This window comes from Macaca nemestrina, chromosome 20 (assembly GCF_043159975.1).
Source record: "Macaca nemestrina isolate mMacNem1 chromosome 20, mMacNem.hap1, whole genome shotgun sequence".
Lineage (NCBI taxonomy): Eukaryota > Metazoa > Chordata > Mammalia > Primates > Cercopithecidae > Macaca > Macaca nemestrina.
In genome coordinates this window covers 48,688,112-48,705,664 of record NC_092144.1, presented here as the reverse complement: position 1 = coordinate 48,705,664, position 17,553 = coordinate 48,688,112, and the positions used below count along the sequence as shown (strand labels likewise).

At 52.0% G+C, this 17,553-nt stretch overlaps 1 protein-coding gene across 1 annotated transcript; it reads right to left on the bottom strand.

Moving 5' to 3' along the window:
• Positions 1 to 5,570: 5,570 nt before the first annotated feature.
• Positions 5,571 to 15,299, bottom strand: LOC105495366 (translocase of inner mitochondrial membrane 50). Its single transcript, XM_011764803.3, is given in 13 exon segments — positions 5,571 to 5,943; positions 7,021 to 7,127; positions 7,449 to 7,605; positions 9,300 to 9,398; positions 9,505 to 9,609; positions 9,991 to 10,110; positions 10,195 to 10,253; positions 12,989 to 13,010; positions 13,229 to 13,260; positions 13,800 to 13,950; positions 14,880 to 15,173; positions 15,176 to 15,211; positions 15,213 to 15,299. Coding segments are annotated over 13 exon segments (1,371 nt in total). The 3' UTR covers positions 5,571 to 5,841.
• Positions 15,300 to 17,553: the final 2,254 nt, after the last annotated feature.

The window sequence follows — 17,553 nt, the reverse complement described above, 5'->3', positions numbered from 1 at the left end:
TACAGTAGGCGCTCAGTTAATTTTTTTTTTTTTTTTTGAAAAGTTTTGCTTGTTGCCCAGGCTGGAGTGCAGTGGTGTGATCTTGGCTCACTGCAACCTCCACCTCCCGGGTTCAAGCGAGTCTGCTGCCTCAGCCTCCAGAGTAGCTGTGATTACAGGTACCCGCCACCACGCTCGGCTAATTTTTTATTTTTTATTTTATTTTATTTATTTTTTATTTTTTGAGACGGAGTCTCGCTCTGTCGCCAGGGCTGGAGTGCAGTGGCCGGATCTCAGCTCACTGCAAGCTCCGCCTCCCTGGTTTACGCCATTTGCCTGCCTCAGCCTCCTAAGTGACTGGGACTACAGGTGCCCGCCACCACGCCCGGCTGATTTTTTGTATTTTTTAGTAGAGACGGGGTTTCACCCTGTTAGCCAGGATGGTCTCGATCTCCTGACCTCGTGATCCGCCCGTCTCAGCCTCCCAAAGTGCTGGGATTACAGGCTTGAGCCACCGCGCCCAGCCTAATTTTTTATATTTTTAGTAGAGATGGCTTTTCACCATGTTGGCCAGGCTGGTCTCGAACTCCTGACCTTCAGGTGATCCACCCACCTCAGCCTCCCAACGTGCTGGGATTACAGGCATGAGCCACTAATCCCTGCCCAGTTCATTTTTTAATGAATGAAAGAAGACCAGGCTGGGCACAGCGGCTCAGGCCTATAATCCCCACACTTTTGGAGGCTGAGGCAGGGGACTGCTTAAGGCCAGGAATTTGAGACCAGCCAGGCAACACAGCAAGACACACTTTTCTGCAAAAAGAGGAGGAAGAGGAGGAGGAGGAGGAGGGAGGAGGGAGAAGGGAGGAAGGAGGAAGGAAAGAAGAAAGAAGAAAGAAAGAAGAAGAAAGAAGAAAGAGAAGGAGAAGGAAAAACCAGCCTGAAAATTCTTAATTCTGACAACACTGGCATTTGAGCAAGGCAGGGCCATGGGTCAGATTGGGCAGAACATCCCAGGTTCCTTTCCCCTAGGGAGTCTTTTCCACTCTTTTTTTTTTTTTTTAAATGTATTATTATTTTTTGAGATGGAGTTTTATTCTTTCACCCAGGCTGGAGTGCAGTGGCTCCGCTCACTGCAACCTCCACCTTCCAGTTTCAAGCGATTCTCCTGCCTCAGCCTCCCGAGTAGGTGAGATTACAGGTATGCGCCACCACGCCTGGCTAATTTTTGTACTTTTAGTAGAGACGGGGTTTCACCATCTTGGCCAGGCTGGTCTCCAGCTCCTGACCTCGTGATCTGCCCACCTCGGCCTCCCAAAGTGCTGGGATTACAGGCGTGAGCCACTGTGCCCGGCTCTACTCCCTTCTTTAATTCCTTTTTCACCATTCAGACTTCACCTCCTCCAGGCAGCGCTCCCTAACACTCCCCAGAAGCATCAAGCACCTCCTGAGTTCCCACATCCTCCTGTGATTCTTTTATTCCACCCAACCCCTCTGTCTGTGCCTCCCTCAGCCGTGACCACTCTGGCCTATGAGGTCTTTATTTTTTTGAGATGAGGTCTCTGTTGCCCAGGCTACACTGCAGTGGCATTATCTTAGCTTACTGCAGCCTCAACTTCCTGGGCTTAAATGATCCTTCCACCTCAGCCTCCCAAGTAGCTAGGATTACAGGCATGAGCCCCCACACCTGGCTAATTTATTATTTTTGGTAGAGATGGGGTCTCCCTATGTTGCCCAGGCTCAACTCCTGAGCAAAAGCAATCCTCCCACCTTGGCCTTCCAAAGTGCTGAGATTACAGGCATGAGCCACCATGCCTGCCCCTGTGGGGTTTATCCAAGCACAAATCAGACCATTTCCTTCACTTGCATTAGACTCTTCTATAGCTCCCCAGTGCCTTCTAAATAAGTAAGCTTCTCAGGCTGACATTTGAGACCCTCCTCCCACATCCCCCGCTGCTCAGACAGGTTATGTGGCCCCAAAGAGTAAAGCCAGACCTTGTAAACCAGTCACCTGGAGGCAAATTAGGTCTCATATTGGGTTAGGTGAGGGAATAGACAGAATATATTTTAACAGAATTTGGGCAACCAGCTGTGGAAGGAAGCAAATTCCTGCCCTGGATGATCATCGGGGGAACAGATTCCAGGTCTGAGATATCTCAGAATGTTTGTTTTTGTTTTGTTTTGTTTTTTGAGACAGAGTCTCGCTCTGTCACCCAGGCTGCTGCAGTGCAGTGGCTTGATCTCGGCTCACTGCAACCTCCACCTCCCGGGTTCAAGCAATTCTCATACCTCAGCCTTCCATTTAGCTGGGATTATGGGCGCCCACCACCACGCCTGGCCTTTTTTTTTTTTTTTTTCCCCTAGAGAGGGTCTCACTATGTTACCTAGGTTGGTCTCGAACTCCTGGCCTCAAGTGATGCTCCTATCTCAGCCTCCTAAAGTGTTGGAATTACAGGTGTGAGCCACTGAGCCTGGCCCGAAAATTTTAAAGATCATAAAAATTGCCAGCCTTTGTGAAGATTTGTGGCAGGCACGATGGCATTTCATGTGGATTCTTTTGTGGTGTGTGTGTGTGTAGTGTCATGTACTTTAAGGGATTTCTGAGCATCTTTCTAGCTACTCATGACTTTTCTTTATATGCTGACCGTGTGTGTGTGTGTGTGTGTGTGTAGTGTCATGTACTTTAAGGGATTTCTGAGCATCTTTCTAGCTACTCATGACTTTTCTTTATATGCTGACTGTAGTGACCATAGAAGGCCATGCTGGCCAGGCGCGGTGGCTCCTGTAATCCCAGTACTTTGGGAGGCCAAGGCGGGCAGATCACTTGAGGTCAGGAGTTCGAGACCAGCCTGGCCAACATGCTGAAACCCCATCTCTACTAAAAGTACAAAAATTAGCTGGGCATGGTGGCGGGCACCTGTAGTCCCAGCTACTGGGGAAGCTGAGGCAGAAGAATCACTTGAACCCAGGAGCTGGAGGTTGCAGTAAGCCAAGATCACACCACTGCACTCCAGCCTGAGCAACAGGGCGAGACTGTCTCAAAAAAAGAAAAAAAAAAAAAAAAAGGCCATGCCAAGGTCACATTTAAGCAAAGGCCTAAAAGAATAAGTCGTGTAGACTTTAGGGAAAAACACTTCTGGCAGAGCGAACAGCAGTTGTGGAGGCCCCGAGTGTGCCTCAGGCACACCCAGCTATCCCAGGGCTTCCCTCCTCACTTCGTCCCATCTCTGCTCAGATGTGCCTTCCCAAGAGGTCTCCCGTCCATCCCATCCGGTCTAAACCAGTCCTCCAAGTTCCCAGACTACTGCGGCTCCTTGCTATACTTTTCCTTTATGCATTTATTACCCGGAAGTTATTTGATCATTGTCTGTCTCCTCCATGAGAACACTGAACATCAGTTCATGACAGCAGAGCTTTTTTGTTTTGTTTTTGAGATAGTCTCACTCTGTTACCTGGGCTGGAGTGCAGTGTTGCGATCTTGGCTCACTGCAACCTCCGCCTCCCGGGTTTAATCAACTCTCCTGCCTCAGCCTCCCATGTAGCTGGAATCACAGGCACGAGCCACTATGCCCAGCTAATTTCTTTGTATTTTTTAGCAGAGGCGGGGTTTCGCCATGTTGGCCAGGCTGGTCTCAAACTCCTGACTTCAGGTGATCCACCCACCTCGGCCTCCCAAAAGTGCTGGGATTATAGGGGTCAGCCACCATGCCCAGCTATTTCAATCTGTAATAACCCATATGGCCTGGTAACAGCAAGCCCCTGGGAATATATACATATAACCCACGTACGGACTGTGCTATTTACTCCTCACAACCATCTGCTAACGTACTACCATCACCCCATTTTAGAGATGAGGAAACTGAGGGAGAGGTGCCTTGCCTAAGGTTTACATAGCTACCATCTGAGTGCCTACATGGGAGTGCTTCATTTGGTCTCCAAAGGTAGCCTATGAGACAATAACTTTTTTTTTTTTTTTTAAGAGACAGGGTCTTCCCATGTTGCCCAGGCTGCTCTCCAACTCCTGGCCTCAAGTGATCCTCCCACCTCAGCCTCCTGAAGTGTTGGGATGACAGGCAGGAGCCACTGTGCCTGTCCTGTTATTCTATAAATGTAGAAACCGAGGCACTGAGAGCTGAAGTAACTTGCACAGGATCACAAGCCAGCTGGGAAGTGGTAGAGCTTGGATTTGAACTTACACAATCCGGAACTCATACTCTTAAGTAATACACAGTGCCACTGTCCATACAGGAGACACATGTGGCTATTTAATTAAAAGTAGCGGTCACGGTGGCTCACTCCTGCAATCCCAGCATTTGGGAGGCCAAGGCAGGAAGACTGCTTGAGCCCAGGAGTTCAACACTGCAATGAGCTACAGCTACACCACTGCACTCCAGCCTGGGAGACGGAGTGAAGCCCTGTCTCCAAAAAAATTTGTAAGGCTTTTTTTTTTTTTTTTTTTGAGACAAGGTCTCACTCTGTCACCCAGGCTAGAATGTAGTGGCACGATCACAGCTCATCACAGCCACGCATAACCTCCCGGGCTCAAGGGATTCCTCCCACCGCAGCCTCTCACGGAACTGGGACTACAGGTACACACCACCTCGCTGGGCTAATTATTTTGTATTTTTTTAGAGACAAGATTTCACCATGTTGCCCAGGCTGGTCTCGTACTCCTGGATTCAAGCAATCCTCCTGCTTCAGCCTCCCAAAGTGTTGGGATTACAGGCGTGAGCCACTGCGCTCAGCCTAAAACAAAATTTAAAAATTCAGTTTCTCAGTCACGCTAGCCACATTTCAAGTGCTCGGAAACTTTATGTGGTCACTGGCTACTGTACTGGACAATACAGATCTAGAACATGAACCAAGCATCACAGAAAGTTCCAGTGGAGAACACTGCTACATATCTGTCTGTTTTAGTTAGGAGTCAACATTTTAAAATAAGGAAATTTAATATAAAAACCCCAATTTTAGCTGGGCACGGTAGCTCACATCTGTAATCCTAGCACTTTGGGAGGCCAAAGCAGGAAGACTGCTTGAGACTTGAGACCAGCCTGGGCAGACTGCTTGAGACTTGAGACCAGCCTGGGCAGCAAGACCCCATCTCTACAAAAAAAAATTTGTTTAAGTTAGCTGGGTGTGGCAGCACGCACGTGTAGTCTCCAAGAGGGTACTCAGGAGGCTGAGGCAGGAGGGTCACTTGGAGATCACTTGAGCCTGGGAGGTCAAGGCTGTAGTGAGCTAAGATCACATCACTGCACTCCAGCCTGGGCAACAGTGAGACCCTGTCTCAAAAAAAAAAAAAAAAAAAAAATTCCCAAGTTCTTGCTTCTTTTCAACAACTGGCATGTCAAGCAACCCCAGGCCCCCTCTACTCCAGGGCCACACTGGCTGGAGCCAAGCAGCAGTTGGCCTGTTGAGAGGGGTGATCTCTGGTCCACCAGAGCCCCACTGGGCCCATAACACAGTCTCTCCACAGCAGCATGGCAGCTACCTGTCTTTAAAGCCAAGTGCCATCCTCTCTTCCCTTCTCCACACATGGGGAATCTGTGGTCAGAGGGAGATGTATTTTTTACAGATCACACAACACACAGGAAGACACAGCGAGGGTTTTTACATTCCCAGACCAGGGTGAAAAATATGCTCTGATCCAACAAAGCCCCCACTCTGTGCTTGGCAGCCGATCAGCCACTGTGGGATGGTGACCCGAAAGTCCCGGACCTCATCCCGGTGCCCCCATCTGGAGACTCTCGGGACACAGCAGGTGTGGCATCTGGGATGTACTTTATTGGACAGTGGTGGCCCAAGTCTTGGTCTGGAAGCACTGGGGCCCTGGACTCCGGCACTGAGTTTGAGGAGGCCCAGAGTTCAGGGCTGTCTGGAGCGAGGCCACAAGCGGCTGGTGAGGGAGCCGAGGAAGAGGTTCTGCTTGTTGGACTTGGAGAGCTCAGCCAGGCGCTGCTGCTCCTCCTGGGGTCGGGAGACAGATGGAGGAGCGGGTCAGCCCAGGGAGGACAGAGCCTCCTCCCAGACGCCCAGCTCCCCAGGCCTCAGCCCAGGGGCCACCTTTCCTCCTGACTTCTGCCAAGTCCAGACCCCTTTCCCCAAACCCTGGGGCCCCCAGCCCAGACACAAGGGACCCTAGACCTCAGCTCCCCAGCCCAGACACTGGGAAGAGCCAGCTCTGAGCCGCAGGAGCCTAGGCTTCAATGTTTGGGGGATGCCAGACTCTAATACTAGGCACTCGAGATATTCAGGCCTGAACTGCAGTAGCTTCTCAGGCCCCAAACTCTCATAATCCCCTTCCCCAGATCCCAGGGACCCCTCCCCTGAACCTGAGATCCTATCCCAGACCCTGTTATCCCAAGGTGAATGCTGGTGAGATCCCAAGTCCAAACCCCAGAGCCCTCCTCATCAGACTGCATCATCCTGCCCCTGGCCCCCTGCACCCCATGACCCCTGTCTCGATGTGGCGGGCAGGGGGAGTTCCCTGGGGGGTCCCCAGGCCCAAATCTCTAGGGACTTCTTCTCTGGGCACTCAGGGACTCCCAACTCTAGGAACCTAACCTAGAATCTGGTGAACTTCAGCCTAGATCCCTGGGAATCTTGCCCAGATGCAATCCGTACTCTCAGTCCCACTTCCAAATTACCAGGGTCCCACCAAGACCATCACAACTCTCCCCACAGCCTTGGGCCATGTGCCCAGGGATCCTCTTTCCAGACCTGATCTAAAACCCACAGTCCACCTCCACAAGGTGACCCCAGACCTACTCAAGACCATCAAGGGCAACCCCTCTTCCAGTCCAGTCTCAAAGCCTTGCCTGTCTCCTGTTCTCAGAGCAGGCTGCAGAATCAATGCATCCCCTCATTCTGGCAGCCCTACAGGACAGGCTGTGTTATGTCCCCCTGGTTACAGAGACTGAGGTGGAGAGGAGGTATCTGCTCACGGTCACACAGCCAAGCCAGGAGTGTGGAGTTGGACTGCTCTGGGCTCCTCCTTCAGGAGCCTCAGAGCCGATCCTCCACTCTGGGCATCTGAGCACCAACCTGCTCTAGCCGGCTTTGCCGCTGCTTGAAAGCTGCCAGCGGATCATCCTCCAGGGCGTAGTGCTCCAGCACAGTTCGCACATCCTCCACACCGTTCAGTGCAATGGCTGTGGGCACAACAGGGGGTGGTCAGCCAGGCTTCTGAAGGCCAGAGGCAGGCAGGGCCCACGAGGGGAAGGTCCCACACTGGGGCAGGGGGGTGGTCAGTGCTACCTGGAATGCTTCTAAACACTCTGAAAGGGTTCCCTTGAACATCCCCAGGTATCCCCTGAACATTCCATGAACATCCTAAGAAGCTCCTAAAGACTCCAAGGTGCTCAGGTACCTCCTGCACCTCAGTCGCCCAGCCACGAATAATGCATTTATCCTTCCTCTTCAGAATCAGGGGCTCTAGGGTCAGAGGCCAAGGGATCAGGGGTCGGCCTTACTCTTAAGGAAGGCAGACAGGTCCAATAAGACCCGGTCATCAGAGTTTCCGTCCCAGGGCCGCAGGGCGACGCCGTTATAGGGCTGTAGGCGGAAGGCTTCCTTCTTGCAGTCCACAACTACTACTCGAGCTGGATCCCGATTCAGACATGAAATGTCCTAGAAGTGAGTGACAGATCAGGTCAACATCTGTGCCCAACTCTCCCCCCATCAAGAAGACCCAAAACACACAAAACATACATACACAGCATCACACATACTGGGATCACAATGCCAGGGCCTCTCAAAGACCAGCTTTGGATGATGGCATCGACCCCCACAGAGGACCAGGCATGGCGGCTCACACCTGTAATCCCAGCACGTTGGGAGGCCAAGGCAGGAGGATCACTTAGCCCAGGAGTTCTAGACCAGCCTGGGCCACACAGCGAGATCTCATCTCTACAAAAAATTTAAAAATTAGGTGGGCATGGGCCAGGCGCAGTGGCTCATGCCTGTAATCCCAGCACTTTGGGAGGCCGAGACGGACGGATCACCTGAGGTCAGGAGTTCAAGACCAGCCTGGCCAAAATGGTGAAACCCCGTATCTACTAGATACAAAAAATGGCGGGGTGTGGTGGCTCACGCCTATAATCCCAGAATTTTGGGAGCCCAAGGTGGGCGGAGACTGCCTGAGCTCAGGAGTTCAAAATCAGCTTGGGCAACATGGCGAAACCCTGTCTCTACTGAAAATACAAAAAATTAGCCGGGCGTGGTGGTGTGCACCTGTAGTCCCAGCTACTCGGGAGGCTGAGGAAGGAGAATCACTTGAACCTGGGAGGGAGAGGTTGCAGTGAGCCAAGATCACGCCACTGAACTCCAGCCTGGGCAACAGAGCGAGACTCCATCTCACACACACACATGCACACACACAAAAATTAGCCAAGCGTGGTGGTGTGCGCCTATAGGCCCAGCTACTCGGGAGGCTGAGGTGGGAAGACCACTTGAGCCCAGAAGGTTGAGACTGCAGTGAGCCGTGTTCACACCATTGCACTCCAGTCTGGGTGACGCAGCAAAACCCTGTCTCAGAAACAAAAAACAAAACAACCCCCAGGATGTTGGGGAGCTAATCACACAGACTCCTAGACCCAGGGCCTAGCACACAGAGAGGCCATTAGGAAGTTCCCTGGAGAGGGAGGCGGCCACTCTCGTGTTAAACCCCTGCCCAGGTGACTGTGGTATGTTGCAGGTTTAAGAACCTCTCACTCAAGTAAACAGGTGCAGACAGATCTGCAGCCATACCCAGGGAACCACAAAGACAGGCTCCCAGACACAGACCCTTCAAGACCCTCGATCACAGTCCATGTATTTCTGAATTCCCAAGAACAACACAGACCCCCCTCCCCAGGACACAGACAGAAACAGAAACCCAACAGACACACAGACACTTGGAGCCAGATCCACAGAGGCCCATTCACAGATCCAGACTCCTGAATATATCACTGGCCACAGTAACAGACGCCAGGTCAAACAAACCGCAACCAGTCTCCTATGTACAATTATAAGCAAACCTTCCCAGAAGCACTAAGTTACAGACACAGCAAGATAAAACCAGCTCCTAAATGGTACGTTCTTACCACTAACCCGTCTTCTTTAGAGAGACTTCATTTCCCCCCACTCCCGCACCCAGATTCCAGGGAACAAAGAAGAGTGCAGATGTCTGGCCAAGGCTGGAGGCAGGCGTGTGCCTGCCAGCAGGAATAGAATCTGGGCAGAACCATAAGCCAGGTGAGGCTAGGGTCAGAGCTAGGCCCTCCTTTCCTCAGGTGGTGCCAACCCCACCAAATCCCAGAGGCCCATCCATGAACCCATGGCACCTTAACATGGTGTCCATCCATGTATCTTGTGGCGTCCCGGAATAGGCGGTAGGAGATGAAGCCGTGGGGGTCCACGCTATCAATGAGTGGAAATGCAGTCTGCGGGTGGGAAGGGAGGGAGAAAAGGTCAGGCTGAGCCCTGGTCTTCCAGATCTCTACGCCTCCTGCCACACTGACCTTCCTCTCCCCTGCCCCAGAGCCTCACCATGCCAGTCTCTGACGTAAAGATGACAATTTCATATAAAGGGGCGAGCTGCTGGAACAAGGTCTCGATGCCTGGGCGCTTCTTAAACCTCCAGCCAGTGGCCAGCTGGGAAGACAGTGAGGACAGTGAAACACCAAGACCCAGAGGCCCTCAGAGTCCCCAAGAGGACAAAGATCCAGCCTAGGGGATTCTCAGAACAGAGTTCTCTCCCTCTGTCTTTGTGGCTCTTGGAGGTTAAGAAGTACAACATGGGTGTGACTAAGGGTCTGGCTCCTTTGTGGCGCTTACAACATGCCTGGGCACACCTACACCACCCTGCAGAGTGGGTGTTAGCATGACTGCCTTCTCCCAGCTGAAGAAAGCGAGGCAACGACAGGTAACATCTCCTCCCCAAGATCACACAGCACAGTTAGGGCTGAAAGTCCACCTCATCACAACCCCGCTGCCCAGGTCTATCCCCAACCCACTGCCTTTCCCGGGACACACCGACCACTCAGGATGCAAGAGGACGCCAGTGAGCTCCAAAACGAGCGTGTAGGGTGGCTGGTAGTACGGCTCCTGCAGAGGGTCTGGGAGAAGGCAAGGGCTGGTGGGCTCGATGATCATCTGTGGGAGAGGGATGGATGGGGGCGCTCAGACAAGGAGGCCAGGGCTGGAGACATGGGGACTGAGCCCAGGGCTTCTGCTCACCTGTCTATAATCTTTGAAATATTTGTATGTCCGGCGCAACTGCTGTACCAGAATTGGATCTAGGAGAACACCAGGCACAAAGAGATTCCACAATAAGCCGCTGCTCAACCTCCCAGACAAACCAGGGGTTTCTTATCTACCAGATACAAACAGGTCTGCATACCCACCTGGTTTGAACTAACTCACTTCTAGGTCCAAAGATAGAAGGCAATGACATACCGCCAGATAGGAACAGAGATTCATTTACCTGCCCCGTTTTAAGCTGATACTTACATCCACATACTACCACAGGTATGAAACAGAATGCTTATACATTGGCCCACTTAAAACCCACATACAAGGCCGGGCACGGTGGCTCGTGCCTGTAATCCCAGCACTTTGGGAAGCTGAGGCAGATGGATCACGAGGTCAGGAGATCAAGACCATCCTGGCCAACATGGTGAAACCCCGTCTCTACTAAAATAAAAAAAAAAAAAAAAAAAAAATAGCCGGGCGTGGTGGCACGTGCCTGTAGTCCCAGCTACTCGGGAGGCTGAGGCAAGAGAATCACTTGAACCTGGAAGGTGGAGGTTGCAGCAAGCCGAGATCACGCCACTGCACTCCAGCCTGGCAACAGAGTGAGACTGTCTTAAAAAAATAAATAACCCACATACACATAAATCTGCTGACATTACGCCAGTGTACACATACTTTTTTTTTATAGAGACAGAGACAGAGTCTTGCTCTATTGACCAGGCTGGTCTTGAACTCCTGGGCTCAAGTGATCCTCCCGCCTTGGCCTCCCAAAGTGTTGGGATTACAGGCGTGAGCCACTGCACCTAATTTATGCCAGTGTATTTTGCCCACTTTGAATCACTAGGCTTCCAGATCTGCCCACTTTAAGCCAGTGTGCTGAATCTAAACCACAATGAATATATAAACACATCTGTACACTGTAAAACAGTGGTTCAGAACTAGGAACAATTTTGTCTGCACGCCTACCCCTGGGAAATTTGGCAATGCCGGGAGATGTAATTGATTGTCGCAATACTGGCATCTAGTAGGCAGATGCCCAGGATGCTACAAAAATCCTTCAATGCACAGGGCAGTCCTCTATAAGAATTATCTGGTCCGGCCGGGCACGGTGGCTCAAGCCTGTAATCCCAGCACTTTGGGAGGCCGAGACGGGCGGATCACGAGGTCAGGAGATCGAGACCATCCTGGCGAACACGGTGAAACCCCGTCTCTACTAAAAAATACAAAAAAAAAAACTAGCCGGGCGAGGCGGCGGGTGCCTGTAGTCCTAGCTACTCGGGAGGCTGAGGCAGGAGAATGGCGTAAACCCGGGGGGCGGAGCTTGCAGTGAGCTGAGATCCGGCCACTGCACTCTAGCCCGGGCGACAGAGCCAGACTCCTTCTCAAAAAAAAAAAAAGAATTATCTGGTCCAAAGTGTCAATAGAGCCAAGGGTGAAAAACCCTGGTTTAAGTGAATATACTGACTCCAGTTTACTTTCTCATTTTAACTTATTTTTTTTTTAGAGGTGGAGACTCACTCTGTCATCCAGGCTAGAGTGCAGTGGCGGGATCACAGCTCACTGCAGCCTGTAACTCCCAGGCTCAAGTGATCCTCCCAACTCAGCCACTGAGTAGCTGGGACCACAGGCACAGGCCACCACTCCTGGCTAATGAATCTAGTATAAACAGTAAACTTACATGGCTGCCTACTTTAATACAGTATTTTTAGGGTAATACATGGGCGTTCCTCTTAAAAAAACACAATATATTGGGCCAGGAGTGGTGGCTCATGCCTATAATCCCAGTACTTTGGGAGGCCGAGGAGAGTGGACCCCCTGAGGTCAGGAGTTTGAGACCAGCCTGACCAACATGGCGAAACTCTGCCTCTACTAAAAATATAAAAATTAGCTGAGCGTGGTGGTGTGCACCTGTACTCCCAGCTACTTGGGAGGCTGAGACACGAGAAATATTTGAACCCGGGAGGTGGAGGTTGCCATGAGCCAAAATTGCACTACTGCACTCCAGCCTGGGCAACAGAGCAAGACTATGTCTCAAAAAAATAAAAAATAAAAACAAAAAAACACAATATTGAAACCAGTTAGGCTAGTAAACATATACACTTTAAAACTTCAGATTTACCTGCCCAATTTAATTCAGCATATTATTTGTGGAAGACAGCATGATTCTACAACTGCCCGGTTAAAATGGCACTCACCCACCTGCCCAGTTTGAAACAATCAATGTATTAACATGACTGTTTGCAAACGTCCCCCAACATAAACAGGTGACTTTCTGGACCCACCAATTTCATTCTTCTCCCGGGAAGAGCCAGGTATGACACGATTGACAACTAATCTCTACTATCCAATTTGTCATAAACTTCACCACCAAAAGCTGGTTAACCAGATGGAGAGGGAGGAAGGAGGCATTGTTTTGAAAATGAGCCTAATGGGGTAGGGGCTTGAGGGGGATGGGGAAGGAGTTGGGAGCTGCAGATGCTTGGTCTAAAACACAGGAACCCATGTGTCTGGAGATAGGCCACGCTGTGTCCCCAAGCCCTCCCACCCAAGGCTCCCCTCCCCCATCTGTCTCTGACCATCTGCTCGGGGCTGAGGGGCCAGGGAAGCGGGCTTGGGCTTTGTAATGTCCCTCCCCACAAGGCCATCCAGCTGCTGGCTCCCCCACCTCCCCAGTGGAAGGAGGAGGGGCCGGAGACACCAGATGGGGAGAGAGAGCCATCCTTACAAATGACAGAGTTGAGAGGGTCAGGGACTCCAGAATCTGTGCTTGTTTACTCACCATTGTCAAACTCATCAGGAATCTGGGAGGTGGAGAGAAAAATGGAAGGTTTAGGATGTCAGAGGCAGAACCCCATCACATACAGAAAAGGAATCTCCAGGACCCCAACAGGAATAGGCAAAGGTCACTGGGAAAGACAGGCTCACTCCAGACAAGCAATGTGCCTAAACAGACCAAAGAGGACCCCTCTCACCCACAGGCTAGGACTCCTGGCAAGGCCTCGGTCTCTTTCCCCCTCACCTTGGCACCATTTTCGTCCACTGTGTTGTTTCCTGCAAGGGAGACCAGGATGAATATGAGGAATTAGGGCCCAGTCCCCTGGGTCCTGAGGGAGGAGTGGGATAAAGGGCCTGGACTCCTGGATCTGAGGAAAGAGAGTTAGAGGCACAGCCTCCTGGATTCAAGCCAGGAGGGGGCTGGGAGCCAAGATTCCTGGGTCTTTGAGAGAAAGGGGGCTGGGGCTGGGACTCTTGGGTCTGTGGGATAAAGGAACTAGTGGAAGGCTGGATTTTTGGGTGCTGAGTAAAGACAAAGTTTAGGAAGCTGATTCAGGCCTATCCTTCCCCATCTTTCCCTCTTTCCTGTATCCTGGTACAGGAACCAACTAGAAAGACTAGAACCTTAAGGAGCAGAAGGGAGAAGAAAGAAGACTTCCCTGGTTTTCAAGGTAGGTGTCCTATTTGGCTGCCCTATTGAGGAAGGAGCCAGGGAATGAAGATGAGACACGTTGGTAGAGGGTAAGAGTGGGAGATTTCACAGTGGACTAGGGAGGCCAAGGAACAAAACTGGAGGGCAGGGATATGTCCCTCACCAAAGATATAGACGACGCTCACGGTCCCACCAGCTCCAAGCAGCCCAGCAAGCCAGAGCGCAACTTTTTTGGCATAGCTGGGACCCTCTGAACCCGGCTGCTGCTGTGGCCCTTGTGCCTTAGTGCCCCCGCGGCTCCCGATCTCTGCGGCCTGCGATTGAGAAAGGGGAGGTCAGCTAAGAGAGAAGAGAGGTCAGGATGGTTCCAACCTTCCAGTACAAGAAGAATCAAGTTCGGGAGCCAAGAGGCAGACACCCACAGAGCCCTGGACATCTGTGTCCCTGGAGGCGCAGTCAGGAAGTGGGGCGCTCAGAGGGTCAAAAGCAGACTGTCCCGCACCAGGATGCCAGGAGTTTTAAGAGCTAACAGGCCAGGTGCACAGGATCCTGAAGGCAACAGGACTGGAGGGTCTGCAGTCCAGAAAAGCAGAGCACGGAGAATAAGGGATGGGAGGGCCTAAACACTGGGATGAGAGGAAACGGAGGTCACAAGTGGTGGGGGAAGGGGGACAGACAGGACGGGGAGTTACGACATCCGGCTGCTTGGGGCTAAAGGTAGCAGAGTTACAGGGTAAGGGATGGGAGCGGAGGCGGGGAGGGGCAATCACTTGTCTGGGGCTTGGGGAACTCGGGTACAGAAGTGATAGAGTTGGAGGTCAGAATGGCTGGGTCTCTGTCAACATGGAGGCAGGTCGAATTGGAAACCCAAACGTCTACCTCATCACCACCAACGCCACAGAGAAAATAACTCCCACGGCCAGACTGGGACTCCAGCATACCAGGCCCCTCCTGCTCAAGTATCACCTGAGTGGTCACTGAGATGGGGAACCGGTAACCTTCTCCTCCTCCGGCACCCACGTGGGTGGGAGGTGGGGTCTAGAGGACACATCTGGGTTCCCAGCCTCCAGCCTAGGGGAGCAAGTGTTGTCCACCCAGGAGGCTGGGAAGGGCCCCAAAACGCAAGCGGCGTTTCATTCAGCACCCTGAGGTGAGGCGTCCCGGAACCCCCAAGGGGCGGCGATATGTCCGGAACTCCAGGGAAGGGACCCCACATTCAGAGTGCCACCCTCGTTCCGCTCACCTGATCTGGGGCCCGGGGGGGCGGCGTCGCCAACCTCGTGCACAGTCCCCGCGAGCCGAGCCGGAGCCCGCTCCGCAATCTCGAGCACAGTGCTGCCGAGGCCGCCATCTTGCGCTGACGCCACGCGGCCCCGCCCACTCGCTCCCTTTTCACCCGCCCCGGGCCGGAGCTACAGCCAATGGAAGCGCGGAGGCGGGGCGGGTGGACGGAAGCCCGAGAGAGACCAAAGTCATCGGGCGGATTGCTGCAGGCCCGCTTGCCTCTAACCATTCTCCTGGCTGCCTCTGGGGGGGCGCCAACTGGGATCCAAAGTCATCTGGACCACGCCCCGCTTGGGCCTTGCAGAGCGCCACCGCCCCTGCAAAGGACGCAGCGAGGGAAGGGATCACACTCATTGCCCAGAGGTAAAGCTGAGGCCATAATGGAGTCAGTGGCTGCCTGATTTGTCCAAAAAAATAGTCACGAGTCAGGTCGCTTGTCTCACTGTGTAAGGGCATCGGCCCTCACCTCCCAATTGTCAGAAATATACATTGAGGCCCTGAAAGCGACCTGAAAAGCCAGTCCTCGAAAACTCTTTTGGCCAGGCACGGTGGCTCACACCTGTAATCCCTGCGCTTTGGGAGGCCGAGGCAGGAGGATCGCTTGAGGCCGGGAGTTTGAGACCACCCTGGATAACATAGCAAGACTGCCATCTCTATTTTTAAAATTAATAATAATAGGCCAGGCGCGGTGGCTCACGCCTATAATCTCAGGACTTTGGGAGGCTGAGGCAGGCAGATCACCTGAGGTCAGGAGTTTGAGACCAGCCTGGCCAATATGGCAAAACCCCCTCTCTACTAAAAAAAAAAAAAAAAAAAAAAAAAAAAAAAAAAATTAGTCAGGCATGATGGCGCACGCCTGTAGTCCCGCCTGCTGGGGAGGCTGAGGCAGGATAATCGCTTGAACCCGGGAGGCGGAGGTTGCAGTGAGCCTAGATGGTGCCACTGCACTCCAGCCTGGGAGACAGAGGGAGACTCCGTCTCAAAAAAATAAAAATTAATAATAAAACTCTTCCTCACATGGAGCTGGGAGGAGGAATCTGTTTTCTCTCCCATTCCTTCCTACTTTTTTTTTTTTTTTTTGAGACAGAGTCTTGCTCTGTCACCAGGACTGGAGTGCAGTGGCGCGATCTCAGCTCACTGCAAGCTCCGCCTCCAGGGTTCATGCCATTCTCCTGCTTCAGCCTCCCGAGTAGCTGGGACTACAGGTGCCCGCCACTATGCCCTACTACTTTTTTTGTATTTTTAGTAGAGACCGGGTTTCACTGTGTTAGCCAGGATGGTCTCGATCTCCTGACCTTGTGATCCGCCCGCCTCGGCCTCCCAAAGTGCTGGGATTACAGGCGTGAGCCACCGCGCCCGGCCCCTTCCTACCATGATTTTCTATAAAGGACTGGAGAGCCAACCATTTTACCTGAGGCTCAGCCAAAGAACAGCAGTATCTGGCTGTAGAGGGCTTGACTGACAAACGAATTAGAGGCTATAGACAGACACTACAAACCTCCCCTAAATTGAGTGGAAGAAAAATCAGATCCTGTTTATGTAAACTTTAAAACCAAATACCAAGGTAGTAAAAATACGAATTCAAGCAAGGGAAAGACACAACGAACTCGGCACTCCTGGTTACTTCTGGGGGAATGGATTGGGGTGCTGCTGAAGTGGGTCCTATCTAGTACATATTGTTTCCTGTTTCCTCCGCTGGGTGGTGGGGACATGGGTGTTCTTGGTATATAACCTTGAACATCTGAAATGTTTTTTGTTTTTGAGACAGAGTTTTGCTCTGTCACCCAGGCTGGAGTGCCGTTGGCGCAATCTCGGCTCACTGCAACCTCCACCTGCCAGGTTCAAGTGATTCTCATGCCTCAGCCTTCCAAGTAGCTGAGAATACAGGCACCCACCACCATGCCTGGCTAACTTTTTTTGTATTTTTAGTAGAGACAGGGTTTCACCATGTTGGGTCAGGCTGGTCTTTAACTCCAGACCTCAAATGATCCGCCCCCCTTGGACTCCCAAAGTGCTGGGATTACAGGCATGAGCTATCGTGCCCTGCCTGAAATGTTTTATAGTACATTTACATTTGTAAAAAGACAGGAATATCTAATGAGGAAGGGAAACAGGTTCTGGGTACTAAGCCCCAGTCTCTAAGATTGCACCCACTGGATAAGCTACAGCAATCCTGGTGTCACTGCTATCAGGGTTCAAGGAAAAGGACCACCGGGCACTGTGGCTCACGCCTGTAACTGCAGCACTGTGGGAGGCCGAGGCAGGAGGATCACTTGAAGCTAGGAGATCGAGACCAGCCTGAGCAATATAGTGAGACCCGTCTCTATAAAAAATTTAAAAATAAAAAAATTATCCAGACGTGGTGGTGCACGCCTGTAGTCCCAGCTACTTAGGAGGCTGAGGCAAGAGGATCGCTTGAGCGCAGGAGGTTGAGGCTGCAGTGAGCAATGACTGTGCCACTGAACTCCAGCCTGGGCAATAGAGTGAGACCCCCATCTCAAACAGAAAAGAAAAAATAAAGGACCATTGGCCAGGCGCAGTGGCTCACGCCTGTAATCCCAGCACTTTGGGAGGCCGAGGCGGGCGAATCACGAGGTCAGGAATTCAAGACCATCCTGGCCAACATAGTGAAA